At 30.6% G+C, this 17,517-nt stretch overlaps 1 protein-coding gene across 1 annotated transcript; it reads left to right on the top strand.

Moving 5' to 3' along the window:
• Positions 1-3,727: 3,727 nt before the first annotated feature.
• Positions 3,728-6,275, top strand: LOC120191005. The gene is made up of 7 exons (XM_039194010.1): positions 3,728-3,829; positions 3,892-3,920; positions 4,010-4,168; positions 4,262-4,335; positions 5,060-5,195; positions 5,312-5,593; positions 5,807-6,275. The coding sequence occupies exons 3-7, from the start codon at positions 4,049-4,051 to the stop codon at positions 6,068-6,070; spliced, it is 876 nt and encodes a 291-aa protein (XP_039049941.1). The 5' UTR covers positions 3,728-3,829; positions 3,892-3,920; positions 4,010-4,048; the 3' UTR covers positions 6,071-6,275.
• Positions 6,276-17,517: the final 11,242 nt, after the last annotated feature.

Genomic DNA, 17,517 nt, shown 5'->3' with positions numbered 1-17,517 from the left:
GACAATTTATACCCAAAAACATTCATGGTAAAATATCACATTTTTCATGATCAATGCATTTTGATTTCATACCATGACATTTCAATGTCATGTCAAAGTTATAAAAATGACATATATCATGCTGATATAAACAAGGTCGACTTATCGCAAGTCTTCCTAATGATGTATAAAACATCAATGTATAATTTCATGCATGTATTGCACTCACCTTGACACTTTATAATTTTTCCAAATTTGTGCCTCACTATTGTCCACAATAAACCCACTTGACTTGCTTCAATCGCAAATCAATCATAATCTATATAATTCACAATTTCATAACGATACATATGTTAGTATTTTATTAACATAAACATATCCCAAAATAACTCCATAATATTTTTGATACTCATTATCTATCAAAATACTTAACTCTTAATAATTCATTTTAACATTGGAACCAACTTTTCCAATTTACACAAAATGGTCTTTCACCATTTTATCACTTAGATTCTTAATACCAATAATTCCAGTATTGAAATTATTACCATTCATATGCTTTTACAAAAACATTATTACATTTAAGTACCCCAACTATATGAGTTGTACTTAAATTACAAATCTTTTCAAACTTCCAAAATAGTCATATTTCACATCTTACACTCATTTCAATTCCCAAACAACAATTCATCAATTTTCCAGATTGAGACCACTCACACTACCTTTAAAGAATCAGTATTATGTATTGATATACACACTGGAATTCAATTCAGTTTCTTTCGATGAAAACTAGACTCGAATACGAATCTATCCATATAAAGAACTCCTTCTAATTCATTTTGTACAATTTATGGTGAATTGTTAAAGTTGACTAACAGAATCTGTTTTGCAGAATCTACTGTCCGATTTTTCTGACCTTTCCTTGGTTAAAAATCCATATCTTTTTTATACACCTTTAAATTGATCTCCGTTTGTTTTAAACGAAACTAGATCGATATATGAACACAAATATATAAAAATAACCTCAAAATTATTTTTATATAATTTTTGGTGAATTTTCAAACCTACTACCAGATTTAAAAATCCAAACTGTTTTCTTTAACTTCATTCTTAGGTTCTTCATCATTTCTTACAACCAATTCTTTAAAATCACTTAACTCTTAAAAACCCATAAAAAAATAATCAACATCTCCTTCATCAACTCAAGATGAACTTGAACCCTATTAATATTCATGTCAAAATGTAGAGAATTGAAAAATATAATATTTTTCCTAACTACACTGAATCTAATTCTCAATAAATAGCTTCAAAATTGAAACTAAAAATATTTACCTTTCTTGCTTGCAAGTGCCGGCCCTTGGAGGAAGAAGAAGCTGGAAATGCTCTTCCATGATTGATATTTAATGATAAATAAATCTATCACATAGCAATATATATTATGATGACATTTTTTTTTTCAATCCAATAGGAATTTCCATTTTTGCCATTAATGAATTTCCATATTCACCATAAAACCAAGCCATCTGATCATTATCATAATACAAAGTCAAATATGAATTAATTTGACTTTCATTTCCGAATTTCCCCTTGAATTTCCAAAAATTGCGTTTTAGTCACTAAATTCCACTGTTTCGATTAAATCTGAAAAATTGTACAAATCCAAACCAAATTTCTCTGATGTAAAATATTAAAATAATATTTTCAAACATTTTATAATATCCTTCAAATTTTTGTAACATTCCAATTCGATTCGAATCTCCGATTCCTTATCGGTTTTAACCCTTTCTAATTTTTCTTTACTAAAATTTCAAATCCAAAAATATGATATCTATAAAACTCCACTCTCAAGAGTAAACCATCTATTTATGGAATAAAATTCTTTTTAGGAAATTATCACTTAATTCCCTAAACTTTTTTCCCAATTTTATACTTTGACCATCAAAACTTTCAAAATTTTCATTTTGGTCATTGTCTAAATTTTTGGGTATTACATTTATATACTTTACCCATATTTTAAAATGATTAATTAAATTTTATTATACTCGTAAAATAATAAATAACATATTAATTTCGTATAGATTTACTTTTATGGTATCTCATGGCATGTGGGCATGTAATTTTTTTTGAATAAAACTGAAAATTGTTATTTGTACTAACATGCGGTATCATCATAAGGTGTCATGTAACACTTTTTAATGTCCTTAAAGGGGGGAAATACTATATTAATAGATAGAATGCAACTTTGAATATTAAAATAAATATTAATAGATAGAATGAAATTTGAATATTAAAATAATTCGGGGGATAGGTTAGGTTTCATAATTGATGCATCCACTCCATTGTTGAATTATTAAATGAAGTGAAACTCAGTAGAAGGTTAGAATTCTAACCTAATCTAACGACTTCCATTTATACAATTTTTAATCCAAAATTAGAAACCTATATTGATTAATTTGGGGTGAATATAAAAATAATATATATTCAAAGACTCTAAACCAGTTTAACATTAAAAACAATACCCTTAGTCTACATGATACTCTAACCCGAGACCTTAAAAAATAATAATAATTCCTTAATCACTAAAGTTAATTATTCCATATATCAATTATATTTTTTGTTTGTAAAACAAGTTTACATTTTAATTTTTTACCTTATTTACTTCTTTTCATTCAAATTAAAAATCTTTTATCCTTTCAAATATAAGCAATTTGAATTTGATAAGCTGAGAAATCAAACTTTTATTTCTTTCAAATGGCAAATAGTCAAATTTGTTAAGATCTCATTAGATATAGGATGGGAGAGTATAAAATATAACTAGTTAATATAAGGTTAAAAAATGATATAAATCGGTTATAATAATTTTTTTTTATTAAAAACATAATATTTTAAGTTGGATATAACAACTTTTTTAGATTGTAACTGAAAACTATTATAAATTATATAACATTTTTAGTTATAAAATCTAAATCTGTCGCAATATAACTTTTTTGATTATATAAAAGAGAACATCTAAAACCAAGAATAATTGCTCCACTTAATTGACACATAGCCATTAAATTCTAAAACCAAGTTAAAATTTAAATTTTATTTTTTTAAATAATCTAGAATGATTATACGATACCATTTATTTAGAATCTTATTAACTAATTGACAATATATATATATATATATATAGTTTACAAATGCACCTATTTAAACATAAAACTTTTAAAGAAAATAATATTTTCTTTTACTATCGAGACAATTTGATGAGCTCTTAAATAAATATTTTTAATTAATCACTAGTATTCAATATATTAATTGATTAATCTAGATCGAATTTTACAGAGGCCTATTACAAGGGTGTCCCTCTCAATCTAATTTGCTCAATTCACAAATGTCAGAATTTAAATCTCTAACTTAATTTAAAGGATCTAATATCTTATATCTCTTGATCAAATGATTGTTGATCAAATGATTGTTAGTCTTACATATATGTTTTTGATTTGTTGGTGTGTATCATTCATGAATATTTAAATAAATAATTAAAAATATAGAATTATTTTTTTAATCAACATTAGATTTTTTTTTAAATTGTTCCGAGGAGACTCCAGCCGTCCATCAGTGTGTTCCTCTCCTTGTCCACTTTATTTTTTGGGGTTTAAATTATTTGGCTTGGCTTTAAATCATAACTAGAGTAGCGGCTACTTTTACGCTTCTTCCTACGTTTTTCCCCCACTATAAAATATATTTAAGCAGTCGAATAAAACTACAAGAAGGTAGTAAGGAAAGAATTCAAAGCAGAAGGTGAGAAAGAAAAGCAAAGAAAGCTGCAGTGTAGATCAGGAGTAGAATACCTTCGTCATTTTTCTCTCTCAGATCCGGTTTCCCTACATTTCATTCTCTCCACTCTTTCAAAGCTCGAAAAACAGTGCTCTCTTTGTCATTGTTGCAGAGAAGTAGTAAGAGTAGAGGAACCGCTTGCTTTTCTTTTCTTTACTTTTTCTCTTTGGTTTTTGTATTTAATTAGAAGCATATTTGTTTTTGGTAGTTTTGAGAGTGGATTTAGAAGGGAAAAAATCCAAACAAAATGGAGAGGAGCACTCCAGTGAGGAAACCACACATTTCAACAGCAGATCTGCTCACTTGGTCCGAAACTCCTCCCACCAATTCCCCCGTCACCGCTCCACACTCGACCCGCCCTCACCAGGTAATTCTTTCGAATTTTCTATATTATTGGTTTTTTTTTTTTTTGGCTGGTGAACTAGTGTTTTTTTTATTGATTTTTTTTAATAAATGGAAGCCGTCGGATGAGATCAGAAAAGCGGTATTCGGTGGTCAAGTGACCGATGAAGAATTTGAAAGCTTAAACAAACGGTGAGATCAATTTCCGTCTTCTTTCTCTCTACCCTTCATTTTCGTTTATTATTTTGAAAACTTTCTAGGTAAACGTTTTCTTTATTAATTATTTTGAAAAAATGGAACTGTTACTAGAATTTCGCCTTTTGTCTTATTATTTGTTCCCGCCATTTCTCTCTCTTTATTATTTACACAATACTGTTTTGAATTTTTTTAAAAGAAAAACCAAGCAAGAAAATTTTGAATTCAAATCAGCGCGTGCCTGTGACTAATTTCCTCGTTAGCTTTTATTTATCCCTAATTGATTGATGATCTGTCGGATTTCTGTTGTGATCCATCTGTACCAACTGTTGAAGTATTTAACAATACCCGCTGTAACTTTTTTGTCACGTACCAAATCAATCATGTCTTCGTAAATCAGATAGAAGTTCTTACTACTTTGGGTGAATAATGTTATGCGAGGTTCGATGATTTAGTCGACGTCAATAAATCAGTTACCAGTGTAATGTCTAAAAATATTTTTCTTTTATTAAGATTTGTATGCCAGTTTGTTAGCATTCTAAGTAACTCAGTAAGTTCAAATTTTGTTCGATTCTTTCTTCCTCCCACTCTGCCCCCATTGTTTAGTGGATTTGTTTGGATAAGTCTATAAACCCTTGAGCTTATAATGGATTTGATTTGCATTTTGTTGATGTCTATACATTTGGTTTTAAGCTACTTGTTCATCTGTTCCAATGTCCAGGAAACCTTGTTCTGGATATAAAATGAAGGAGATGACTGGTAGTGGTATTTTTGCAGCCAATGGAGAAAATGATGAGTCTGAACCAGGTAGTGCCAACCCCATTTCAAACAGCAAAACAGGACTACGAATGTACCAGGTATATGTTTTATGAGGATATGGATATCTGAAAGTTATACCAATTACCAAGGTTTAAAGCATAGCATATTTGTATAAAATGTTGTTTCATTAAACATTTTGGTGCTTTGCTCTCAGCAAACCTTAGCTGGAATCAGTCACATCTCATTTGCTGAGGAAGAGAGTATTTCTCCCCAAAAGCCAACTACTCTAACCGAGGTGGCGAAGCAGCGTGAGCTAAGTGAAACACTGGACAGTGAGGAAGCAATGTTGAAGAAACAGCTCTCTGATGCAAAGTGCAAGGAGCTGAGTGGACATGACATCTTCGCGCCCCCACCGGAAATTTTGCCCAGGCCGACAACCGTACCTGCATTGGCGTTGAAGGATAATTTTAAAATGGGAGAACCTGATACACATAATGTAAGTACATGTACCCAAAACCCCAAACTAATTTTTTTTCACCGCGGAAGCTAATTGTGCTTTAGGTAGTTAGGACTTTGGAATCATATAGTTGTGCTTTGAAAAAAAGGTTAGGAAGTTTTACTTATGTAGATACCATCAAGCCTTGTTCCTATGTTCCTAGGCAAAGTTTAACTATCCAACTTCTTGTTGAACTTGGATTTTATTTTGTAGTCTGCCGGAGGTAGCATGTCAAGTGAGGAGGATGTGGTTAAGACAGCAAAGAAAATTTATGATAAGAAATTTGCTGAACTATCAGGAAATGGCATATTTAAGGGTGATATTCCTCCAGGTTCTGCAGAGAAACCATTCAGTGGCGCAAAACTGCGAGAGATGAGTGGCAGCAACATCTTCGCTGATGGGAAGGTGGAGTCTCGAGTCTACCTTGGCGGTGTACGCAAACCCCCGGGTGGTGAAAGCAGCATTGCTTTGGTTTAACTTATTAGGTCCTAATCATGGTGTTTTTCTGTTATTTTCATTGGGGGTGTGTTTATATTATTTGAGAGTTTTCATTGTGGGTTCTGGAAATTATATTTTAGGTTTACCATGTCAACTTGATCTATGGACCTATGCTAATTGCTGTGCTTGTCCATGAGTCCTTGGTTTTCAGTCCCGTTCCAGTGAACGTATGTTTCAGATTTAATTTTATTTCTTACTGCTATTGATTCTCATTATATGTTTGTTTTTATATTAAACATATGTTTAACATGGATAATTTTAAAAAGCTTTTCATGTATATCAAATGTTTATGTTTTTCACCTTTACGTAATATTGAATAGAAAAATTTATGTAAACTCATACTACATACTTGAAAATACATCATTTGGTATGAAATGAGATTATTTAACCAACAACACATACTGCAGGACAAAATCTGAGTAGGTTGCGGGGGGGGGGGGTGAGCAGACCATGAAAGCTGGTATCATTGTCTGACAAGCTGCTGTTGGTTTGGCATTTAAAGAGAGCATGAGGCCAGGGTTTTTGTCATTATTTTCATCTTGTTTTATTGGTCACTCCCAGCCACCCTGCGTACACGCCTGTGTGCAATGTTACATGCCAGTGGCAGACTCGATTACATTTTTATTTTATTTGCAGAACAGAATGAAAACAGGTTACTAATATTTTATGTATTCATTCGTCTGTTAATACGTGTTTTCCCCCCTCATATAACACATGAGACCATTCACATGCAAAATTAATGTCTCGTTAACCATGATTTTGCTTCTGTGGCACAAAATCTGTTAAACTTTTTAACAATTTTTATTATTTTGTTCTAAGAAAAAACCACTACACTATGTAAGATTTTTAAATTTTAAAAAATATTTATAAGATTTTTAAATATTTATGCAATTTTTAAATGAATTGTATGTAAGATTTTGTATTATGCATTTTTTAATCTATTTATTAGTATAAATATTTTTAAGGGTCCACATATTACAAACCCGTAATATATTTGGATCAGACATACACATTAGTAGACTTATTCTGGAATAAAATTTAGATTAAGAAAATCTATTTTGATGTTTCTATTAACATATTGTTAATTCTATTGATTTTTTAAAAGTAATAAGGATGGAAAATATGATCTAAAGAAGTTTATTCTGTTTTAAAGGTTTTGAAAATTGAACTCATGACCTAAAATAATTAATACGTTTTTAAAAGTTCATGATAATTTTTTAGAAGGTCACGAGTTTAATTTCCATGACTTTCAAAAAATTATTAAAATTTTTAAATAGTAGAATTAACGATGTGTTAATAAAAGAATAAAAATAAATTGATACTGATAATTTGAAAAATTTATATAATATTTTAAAATTTAAAGATTAATTTAAAATTATAATTTAAATGTTAATATAAAATATTTTAAAATTAATCTAAAATAAAAATATAGGGGCATTTCTGATGTAATTTGACAAACTTTATACGTTTATTTTAATATTTGTAGAGTACGTTAAAAGAATCTAACAGTAAAAATTAAAAAATATTATATTATAAGAAGTTTTAACCATGTAAACATTTTAGAGTAAAATATATAAATAATTCTCTGATTATAAGATATTGTTTTGTTGAGTCATTGACTGCTAAAATTTATAAAATAGTTCTCCACTATATGACGCTGTTTTGTTAAATAATTTAACTATTAAAAGTTACAATATGATCATTTGACTATTCATATGTTTTAAACTTATATTTTTTTGTTAAAATTTGACGACCCTATGAGCTTGATATTAACTTTCTCATTAGAATATGATAAAATTATATTTTAATGATATTTACTAGCATCATCGTTGTTTCCAAGCACTGACTCAACAATATAATGTTTCAAGCACCAACTTAGCAACATAATGTAAACAGAGAGTCGGTCCATAAAATACAACTCAACCAATTATGGGATCAAATTTTATTATATTCTAATCAACAAGTTAATATCCAACTTAGATGCTCGTAAATATTTTAACGAAAAATGATAAGTCTAAAACATAAGAATAGTCTGATAATCATTGTGTAATTTTTAATAGTTGAAGAATTCAACAAAGTAACATCTTATCGTTAGAATTTTTTTTTTGTAACTTTAACAGTTGAAAAATTTAACAAAACAACACCATATAGTAGAAGACTATTTGTTTACTTTACCTAAATTTTTAATAAAAATATACTTTAATTACATATTTTTAAAATAAAAAAATTAAGTTAAAATGCTAAAATAATATAAAAAACATTGTATAAAAATTTACCATTTCGAATTCAATTTTCTTGGCCACCAAGAAATAGAAACTCCTCAGTCTTTTCTGTTTGACAAAGCAACTTAACAGTTAAGATTATATCAGAAGAATACGGACTCTGGTGCGGTTAGCTCTATCGTATGTACCCGAAAGGCCAAATCACACACTATATTTTAAACCTTTGAATTCGGAAACGATATAGAAATTTCCAATTTTCAACAGATCGAATGGCTTTCAATCTTTGTTTTCACTTACAAAAAACTAAAACGAATCGTATACATAAGAAATTAAGTCAATTCATCAGAGAAAATCAAGCATTCTGTTTTGTATATCGAGATAGATGCCGATGACTAAAAGCAACAACGAAAAATATTAGTAATTTTTTTTAAAAAAAAGATCTCCATCTTTCTTTATGTGTGTATATATATTTTCACAATTTTTGAACCTGCTCACCTACTGCAATTGAGTGAGCTTATACCATTACCAGTCCGTACACCATCATCCCTTTTGTAACCGTCGAGATTCCCATTGTTATTTTCTTTCTCTTTTTTATTTTCCCTTGAAAGAAAAAACCCAAATCAGCCAAAAGAGCAATCGTCTACAGAAAAGGAAACGTTTTTTTTTTCTTTTTTCGATGTGAACTTTTTGTATTCTTTTTGTTTCATCAACTTTGTTAAGAACACAAATTTATATTTGGGTTTTTAAATTCTGATTCTCTGTTTTCGTGTAAACGTATGCTCTTTTTAAGAACACAAATTTTATACTTTAATAAAGCTTCTAAAACATAAAAGAACAGAATGGCATATTATAAATAGTATAAAAACCCAGCAATGAACAATGATGTAGCCAATTCCATTTATATAAAGTGAGAAATATAAGTCATAACCAGCATCCTCTATTAACTTTTTTTAGAAATTCAATCATCTTTTAGAAGAAGAAAAAAATGAAGTACAAATTGGCAAGCTAAGTCACCTCGAGTACCATATCATCAGGTTTTGAGCATGCATGTAGAGGGAATGAATGGTGCAATGTTCTCTCCGGCTCTATTTTGTGCGATAGAAATCAGAGACATTGATAGTGAACCCCTGTTTTGAGCTTGCGGTGGTTATTTTTGCTGGCAATTCGTTGAAATTATATCTCATTTTCCATTAATACTGGAAACAAAAATTCTTCTAAATATTTAAGGAGTTGCTTCCCCACAAACAAATCAAGAAGGTACAAACGAGTAAATGAAAAATAAAAACTTTTGCTCTATGATTGTAAGTTAAGAGTATGTTTCATAATGCAATATCTAAATCCATAGTGTCCATTTATTTAGAACTACAAGATTTTGCAATAACAATGCCCCGTTAAACAATTGATTCAAACAAACAGCGCTTACTAGGCGCTAAATAAAGAAATCAGTCATAATTTTACTGTGAACTTCATTTCTCTACTCCAAAAAACTAAATCGTGTCAATTTATCAAGCTATATAACAACTGAGATTCTCATACAAAGATCTGTAGATGCACAACGGAAAACTTGCAAAACAAAAATTATTTATTAGTCTTCGTTTTTAACAACAAAACATTAACTGCAAAATGAAAATGGGAAAAAAAAAAAATAAAACATCATTATCACGCTATCCTATAATCAGCATCAGCATCTAAAATGAAGGAACTCTATTTCTCTCTATTGTTCCTTTATAACTGCAAATCAAGCCGCCATTTTTCAGAAAAATAAAAGAACATAAACAATTTTCAGCAGTCAAATCATGATATCAACAAAAACTAAACACTAAAAATCATAGACGAAGAACAACACAAACAAAGCTATAATTCAAAGAAAAAAGTTCAGTTAAAAGAAAAAAGGAAGAAAAAAAGTAAATTACCGGTGTTGCATTAGCAGTAGGATCTCGGAAGCTCTCAATGGTTACACCAGAGGCGGATGATTCCGAGTTCGTCTGAGTCAACTCATTGAGACAGGCCAAAGGATCCGGAGCCGGAGCAGGAAAATTCAGCCGGAGATTATGTTCCATTGAAGTTTATTTTCCTTTTTTGCTGTGCTTTCAAACCGGAAAAAAGAAAACGTGAAGATTGTTTAGAATTTAAAGGGAAAATATTCCTTCGAATTGACATAGAAAATAGAGAGAGAGAGAGAGGCGGTGTTGTTGCTTGGGGCGCCAATAAAGGGCTGCAATGCGACGCTTTTAAACGTGTGATTAAATCAGATAAGTGCACGTAATCAAGAGCGATAATAATCTTGGGCCAATGTCAGGGAAATTCTGGTGTGCAACGCTTAAAAAATATGAGATTTGTTAAATAAGTGGTCGGTTAAAATTTATATTAGTTATGTTATATTATTTAACTGAAAATTATTATTACAATAATATAGTTAAGTATCGCTTATAATGTAATAGGTAGCGTTATATAATAAATAAGTATTTAATCGAAAATATTATCAAATACAATAATATTAAGTAGCGTTTATATAATAAAATACATTTAACCGGAAATATTAGTATAATAACATATTAGGTCGCGCTTATATAATGTAATAAGTAGTACTTATATTGACTTATTTTCTAATTAAACCAGTATATTTATACCGATAACATTGTAAATTATCTATTACATTAATATTGTTTCGATGTTTTTGAGATCGATACAATTTTAAATGTATCGACACTTTATGCGTGCACCTCGTTGGGCATTTATTCTGAAAAAAAGTATCGTCACAAACTTAAAACGTGTCGATGCTTTATGTAGACTTATTTTCTCATAAAATCGGTATATTTTTACGGGTACATTGTAAATTACCTATTACATTGTAATTATCGGTTTCTATGTTTTTGATATCGATACTTTTAATAAATGTATCGATACTTTATGCGTGCACCTCGTTTGACATTCATTCTGGACAAAATGTATCGACACTTTTTAAATTTGTGCGATATGTTGACATATTCTATCATAAAATGATATATTTATACCGTTTACATTATAAATTTACCTATTACATTATAATTATCAGTTTCGATGTTTTTGGGTCGATACTTTTAGAAAATGTATCGACACATATATTTATCTATTCTCTCATTAAACCGATATATTTTACCTATTACTTTATAATAATTGGATTCGATGTTTTGATGATCGATACTTACAATAAATGTATCGACACTGTTTTGAAAATTTTATGTTTGAGAACTATACTGGACAAAATGATAGAAACAAATCTTTGTGTTTCCTAATTTTTTTGTGTTTCCTAATTTTGTCATTAAAAAAGTATATTTTTACCGGTTTTGTTATTGTTGGGCATAAGAAAACCTGTAAAAATTACCTAAAACATTATTATTTATACCTAAAACATTAATGTTTTTTAAAATTTCCGGTAAAATGCCAAACAATAACAAAACCGATAAAAAAATAACAAAACCGGTAGCGCTTTTATCGGTTTTGTTAAGAAACCCGGTAAAATGCCAACATAATAACAAAATCGATAGAAATAATAATATTTTTGATAATTTTTACCGGTTTGTTATTCACAACAATAACAAAACCAATAGCGCTTTACGGTTTATTAAGAAACCCGATAAAATACTAAAATAATAACAAATCCAATAGAAATAATGATGTTTTCGATAATTTTTATCGATTTTATTATACACAACAATAAAAAAATTGGTATCACTTTTTTTTAGTCATATATTAACGGCAGCACGTGAGCATTTCCCCTAATGTCAACCAGATATTTATTTATTTTCCTTCTCGCATCCAGGGTTAGCGGGATTGTCTCAGGAAAGGCGGGTTAATATACGGCTAATATACAGCATTACCGGATACATTAAAATGTATTTAATAAATTCAGTTTAGCGGTACCTATTATGTTGACAACTAATAATGTTTTAGGTAGAAAATATGAAAAACTATTAAAAAATTTGGTAACCGGTAAACTTTGGTTATCGGTAAGTATCTATCCTTTTCATAAAAGTGTCCATACGTTTAACATATCAAGTAAATTTTACCGGTTTTGTCATAATGAATCTGGTTTTGTATTTTTACCTGTTATATTGTAAATTATCTATCCTTTTTATAAAAGTGCCCATACTTATTTCACTGTGAAATATATTATTATTTTAGTTAATATTGTTAAATTTAAATCTAATAATATTTATAAAATATCAAAACAATCAAATAATTTTTTGTGTAAATGAAATTATTAAATTATTGTAGGTGGAAAACATGAAACTATTAAAAAAATTGAAACATAATTACATAACTTTCAAAAAAGTATATATCTTTTTATAAAAGTGTCCATACTTATTTCACTGTTGAAAACATATTTATATTATATTTGGTTAATATTGTTAAATTTAAATTCTAAATAATATTTTATAAAATATCAAAACAATCAAATATAATTTTGTGTAAATTAAATTATTAAATTAATATTGTAGGTGGAAAACATGAAACACTATTAAAAAATTGAAACATAAATTACATAACTTTAAAAGCAGTTTTAAATCCTAAAAAAGTGTCGATACTTTAAAAAATATATCGATCCAAAACGATATACCAGGTAAAAATATGATAAAACCGGTAACAAAATGATAAAACCGGTAATTTAAAAGTGTCGATACGTTATATAAGGATCGACACTTTGTGAATTTAAAAGAGAAGCAGTTATAGCGCCTATAATGTGTCGATACTTTAAAAAAAATATATCGATCCACAACGATATAACAGGTAAAATTATGATAAAACCGGTAACAAAATGATAAAACCGGTAAAATGATACCGGATATTGAAAGTGTCGACACTTTCGTAAGACGTGTAATAAATTATCGACACTTTCAAAGAAATAGGTAATTATCCTTTCGAAAGTATCGACACCTGACATAAAAGTATCGACACTTTGTATTGTATCGATATGTTGTCGAAACCTAATTTTTATTATTACAGTAATCGCGATAGGGTTTTTTATGTGTTGTTGGGGTTTTGGAGTAAGGAAGCATTTGGGACGATTGCAGGTAGAAATAGATATTCAAGGAAAAATATAAATGTCGATACTTTTATTAAATATATAGGTAGAAAATGATATATAGGTTGTATAAATGTGCCGACACATTTTGGTGTGGCCATTCAATTCTTTGAAGAAAACCGTTTTACCACAAGAGTAGTTATCTATATTTGTATATTGAAAAGTGTATGTAACAAAATAATTTGATTTGCGTAAACTGATATGAAGGAAAAATGGAGTCAATGGGTTGGAAAATTGTTGGTGGAGCAGATGACTTTGAAATTGAGGCCGAGACTCGAAAGCAACCAAAGGGTGGATATATGTTCTAGTAAGTATCAATGTCTTTTTGTTATTATTGTTGAAAATGGTAATTGGATTAAAGTATCGATAAACTTTAAATTGATTAAATTTTAAATGTTAACAGTATGGCCGAATGCAAAAGGATGAAGGGAGATGGCACACAGAGCGGTTCGGTATGTAAAAATGAATTGACATTGAGTAGTATTAGTATTTAGTGTAATGTATTGATTAGAAAACGTTTATGTTATATTAGGTGAAAAAGATGTGAGGTCCAAATGGAATTCAATGAGTGATGCTGAAAAGGAACCTTACATCACACAGTCAAGGAATGATAGTAAAGAATACAAAGAACGGAGGAAAGCACATGAAATAAGGTATTCATTAACTTGTAAATACGTTGATACAAAATATATAAGAACTAACATTATATATTGTTAAAAAATGTAGGAAGTGTCGACAAGGTGCAGCATTAAAAGGGTGAATTATTAATTAAACACCTTAAGGAGAAGGGTCAGTTGAATGTGCTGGGAGAAATAGGTTTTGGATCGTTGATCGGAGTAAGGGATCGACCTATTCGGAGGGAATTGTGTCGATCCTTGATGGCACAATTTGACGTCAGTATGGTAAGTATGGTGATTATTCATTCCCTCTGGGGGTATCGACTGCTGCAGCCGATTGGGGGTACAAAACAAAGGCAAAAGTGTTATAGAAGTCTGTAGGAGTAAGAACTGGAAAGCAATTGCCTCCAAAATATGGTTTGAATCATAAGGGGACATATACTGAAGTTGAAGAGGATATCAAAAGTGGATCTTACTTGGGGGATGAGCTGAAGGCCCGAGTTCTATTGTACCTTGTCGGGCTATTTCTTTGTCCACGGGTGATACGTCAACGAACAAGGAATATATGAAGCTCATTTGCGATGAAGGCTTGAAGGGTGAATTCAATTCGGCTGAATATATCCATTCGAGATGATTGAATCAATAATCACCTTTAAAAAGGGCAGCCAGAGATACCTCAAAGGGTGCATAGCTATCTTAGAGGTAAATGAGTTGAATCACTTTTTGTGTTTTTATATAAAAATATAAATTTTATTTATAAATGCAGGTTGCACTGTTCGATTTTGTCGGGCTGTGAGGCAGTGCGGTATGAAAGAACCGAGTGGCACGCATCCGTGCATGGGGGAAGGAAGAGGGGTTAGAGTGATGGTGAAGTTGAAGTGGATAGAGAGAAGAAGCAAGAAATGGTAATAAATGTAATTAAATATATTAAGAATATAATCAATGTCTTATATTGTAATTTAATTTTTGAAGGTTATTGGCAAGGATGTAGAGGAGGCAGTGGAGGCAGAGGAGAAGAAAGGAGGGATGGTTGTATTGGGGGATGAAGGTGAGTGGGACGACGTGAAGCAAAAACAGAGTAACTTCGACATTTTGATGTCTGAATTGGCTGATATCAAAAAATCCAATTTGAAATCATGCAAAGACAATCAAGAGTCGAGAAACTTGATCAAGTCGTAGAGAAACTCGAGAGAGTCGAAGATACACTCGAGAGGAATAAGGGGGTAGTGGAAGGAAAAATAGATGGAGTGGTGAAAGAAGTAGAGGTGTTGAGGGTGAAGTGGTGAAAGAAGTGGGGGGGTTAAGGGGTGATATTAAGATGGTGACGGGAGAAAAATTTGGGAGTGGTGAAGGAGGTTGTTGATTTGAGGAGTGAACTTACGGGGGTGAAGGGGTGGTGATAAATACTCGGATGAAGGAGCTCAATTGAAGGGTGAAATAAAAGATATGAAGAGCTATGTAGAAAAAAGTACGATGAACTGAAAAGATATGAAGAAGAAAAGAGGGAGGAGGAAGAAGAAGAGATGGAAGAAATGAGGAGGAAGGAAGTCGATGTCATGTATACACCGGAGAGTGTTATAGCAGCAGTTTTGGATTCGGAATGTCCTGCACCCCAGAAGAAGAAGCAGAAGGTAAGTTTAATAAAAAGAATACTTAATTTGATTTTATTATGTTGTTGTGACAAAAATTTGTATGCAAAATTGTAGGTTGAAAAAGCGGATATTCCAACCGGAATTGATGACATCGAAGCTGCAATTTGTGATTATTTATGGAATAGCGAGTTAGAATCGGGGTAAGTGAAATATATTGTTTTGTGAGTGATATTTAAATATTTCATGACAAGATATTAATCCTAATGATTCATACAGATTTCTGTAATATCAATGGGAAATCAATTCGCTACTGTATACGACGTTGCAACGTTGAAGCTACGGAATGGGTTGGCGGTGTGGTAAGTAGAAAGTAGAAAATAAATAAAACTTATTGATATGTTCTGATTGTGTAATTAATTTTGTTAGGTTATCGATTTGCTCGCCTGGACCATATGCTACGATTCTCAAAAGTCACACCGGAGGATTGGCTACCTTCCATACCTCTTAGTGGTGAGTTAAATTAAAAATATTGAAAAGTAGTGTTATAGACGGTAAATAATAATGTTTGTTGCGTAATTACAGCAACAGGCGTTGGAAGCCAACAAAGAAAGTGTTGAGAATATTTCTACCTTCGGGGTGTCATATTGGATAACTATGTGAAATTCACCGACTGTGAGAAGGTAAGACACCATACCAATTGCAATGATGTTTTCGGATATAGAATGTTGAATTTTGTCAAATTGGGTGTGAAATTTGTTGCAGATAATGATCACAATAAACTACCATAATTCACATTGGTATCTGTTGGTGTTGGATATGGTAGATCATGTTGTAACATATATGATAGTATGTTTACAACTGAAGCAGCTAAACAGAGAGTGAAGGATGCTAAGAGATTGGTATGTATGTCTGTATGAAAGGACATTATGTAAATTATAATGCATAATTTTTTGGTGCATAACTTCTTCTATTTTAATGCAGATTAAATATTAGATTCTTATAATAAGAAACGCATTTGGGTTGAGTCATGTGGATCTCTAGGAAAGTATCCCTTGAAAAATTTCAAATTTGTGGAGCATAAGAAGAATAAGCAATTGAATGGGTATGAGATGTTATCACAAATAGAAAGCTTAATTTATGCAGTATTCATCATATAATTGACATGTGTGGTTTTCAAATTTTGTAACAGATATGATTGCGGCATGTATGTGATGATGTGGATGGAATCGATCGGTTCTACAGGGGCAACTGGTGATTTTGTAAGTGGATAGAAAAAATTGTTTGTGGTAAAATTGTTAAAAGTCGTAGATTGAATGCTTGTAGTTGACAATACTTAACGTTCTGACAATTTGAATATAGGTTGTTGGAGACTGGGATCGATCGCGAGTATTAAACGATCTCGTAAGCCACAATCAAAATGAACGAAGACAGGAGATAACAAAAGCTGCAATATTACATAGAATAACAAAAGAATGCAATGATGATGTAAATGTCGAGTTAATTTTGTATAAGATTTATAATTTTGTATACGATTTATATTTTTGTATGTGAATATAATTATGAATGAGATGAGAAAAGTTAGCAGTATGTTGTTGTACATGTTTCTTATACACATTAAGGGTCATGTCGATACTTGGAAGTAAAAGGCAAATTTACAATATGGCCAACAGGGTGCACCCATAAAGTGTCGATCCATATAAAAAAAGTGTCAATCCCAAAATCATCGAACCCAAAAGTAATGTAATATGTAATTTTTCAATCTAACCGGTACAATTATACCGGTTTTATGAGAGATATGTCTAAATAATGTGTCGACATAATATAGTTTGTGTCGATACTTTTTTCCCAGAATGAATGGAAAACAAGGTGCACCCATAAAGTGTCGATCCATATATAAAAAGTGTCGATCCCAAATCATCGAACCCAAAAG

Source organism: Hibiscus syriacus, unplaced genomic scaffold (assembly GCF_006381635.1).
Source record: "Hibiscus syriacus cultivar Baekdansim isolate YM2019G1 unplaced genomic scaffold, ASM638163v2 tig00116964_pilon, whole genome shotgun sequence".
NCBI classification, from domain to species: Eukaryota; Viridiplantae; Streptophyta; class Magnoliopsida; order Malvales; family Malvaceae; genus Hibiscus; species Hibiscus syriacus.
This window is presented reverse-complemented; position numbering and strand designations above follow the sequence as displayed.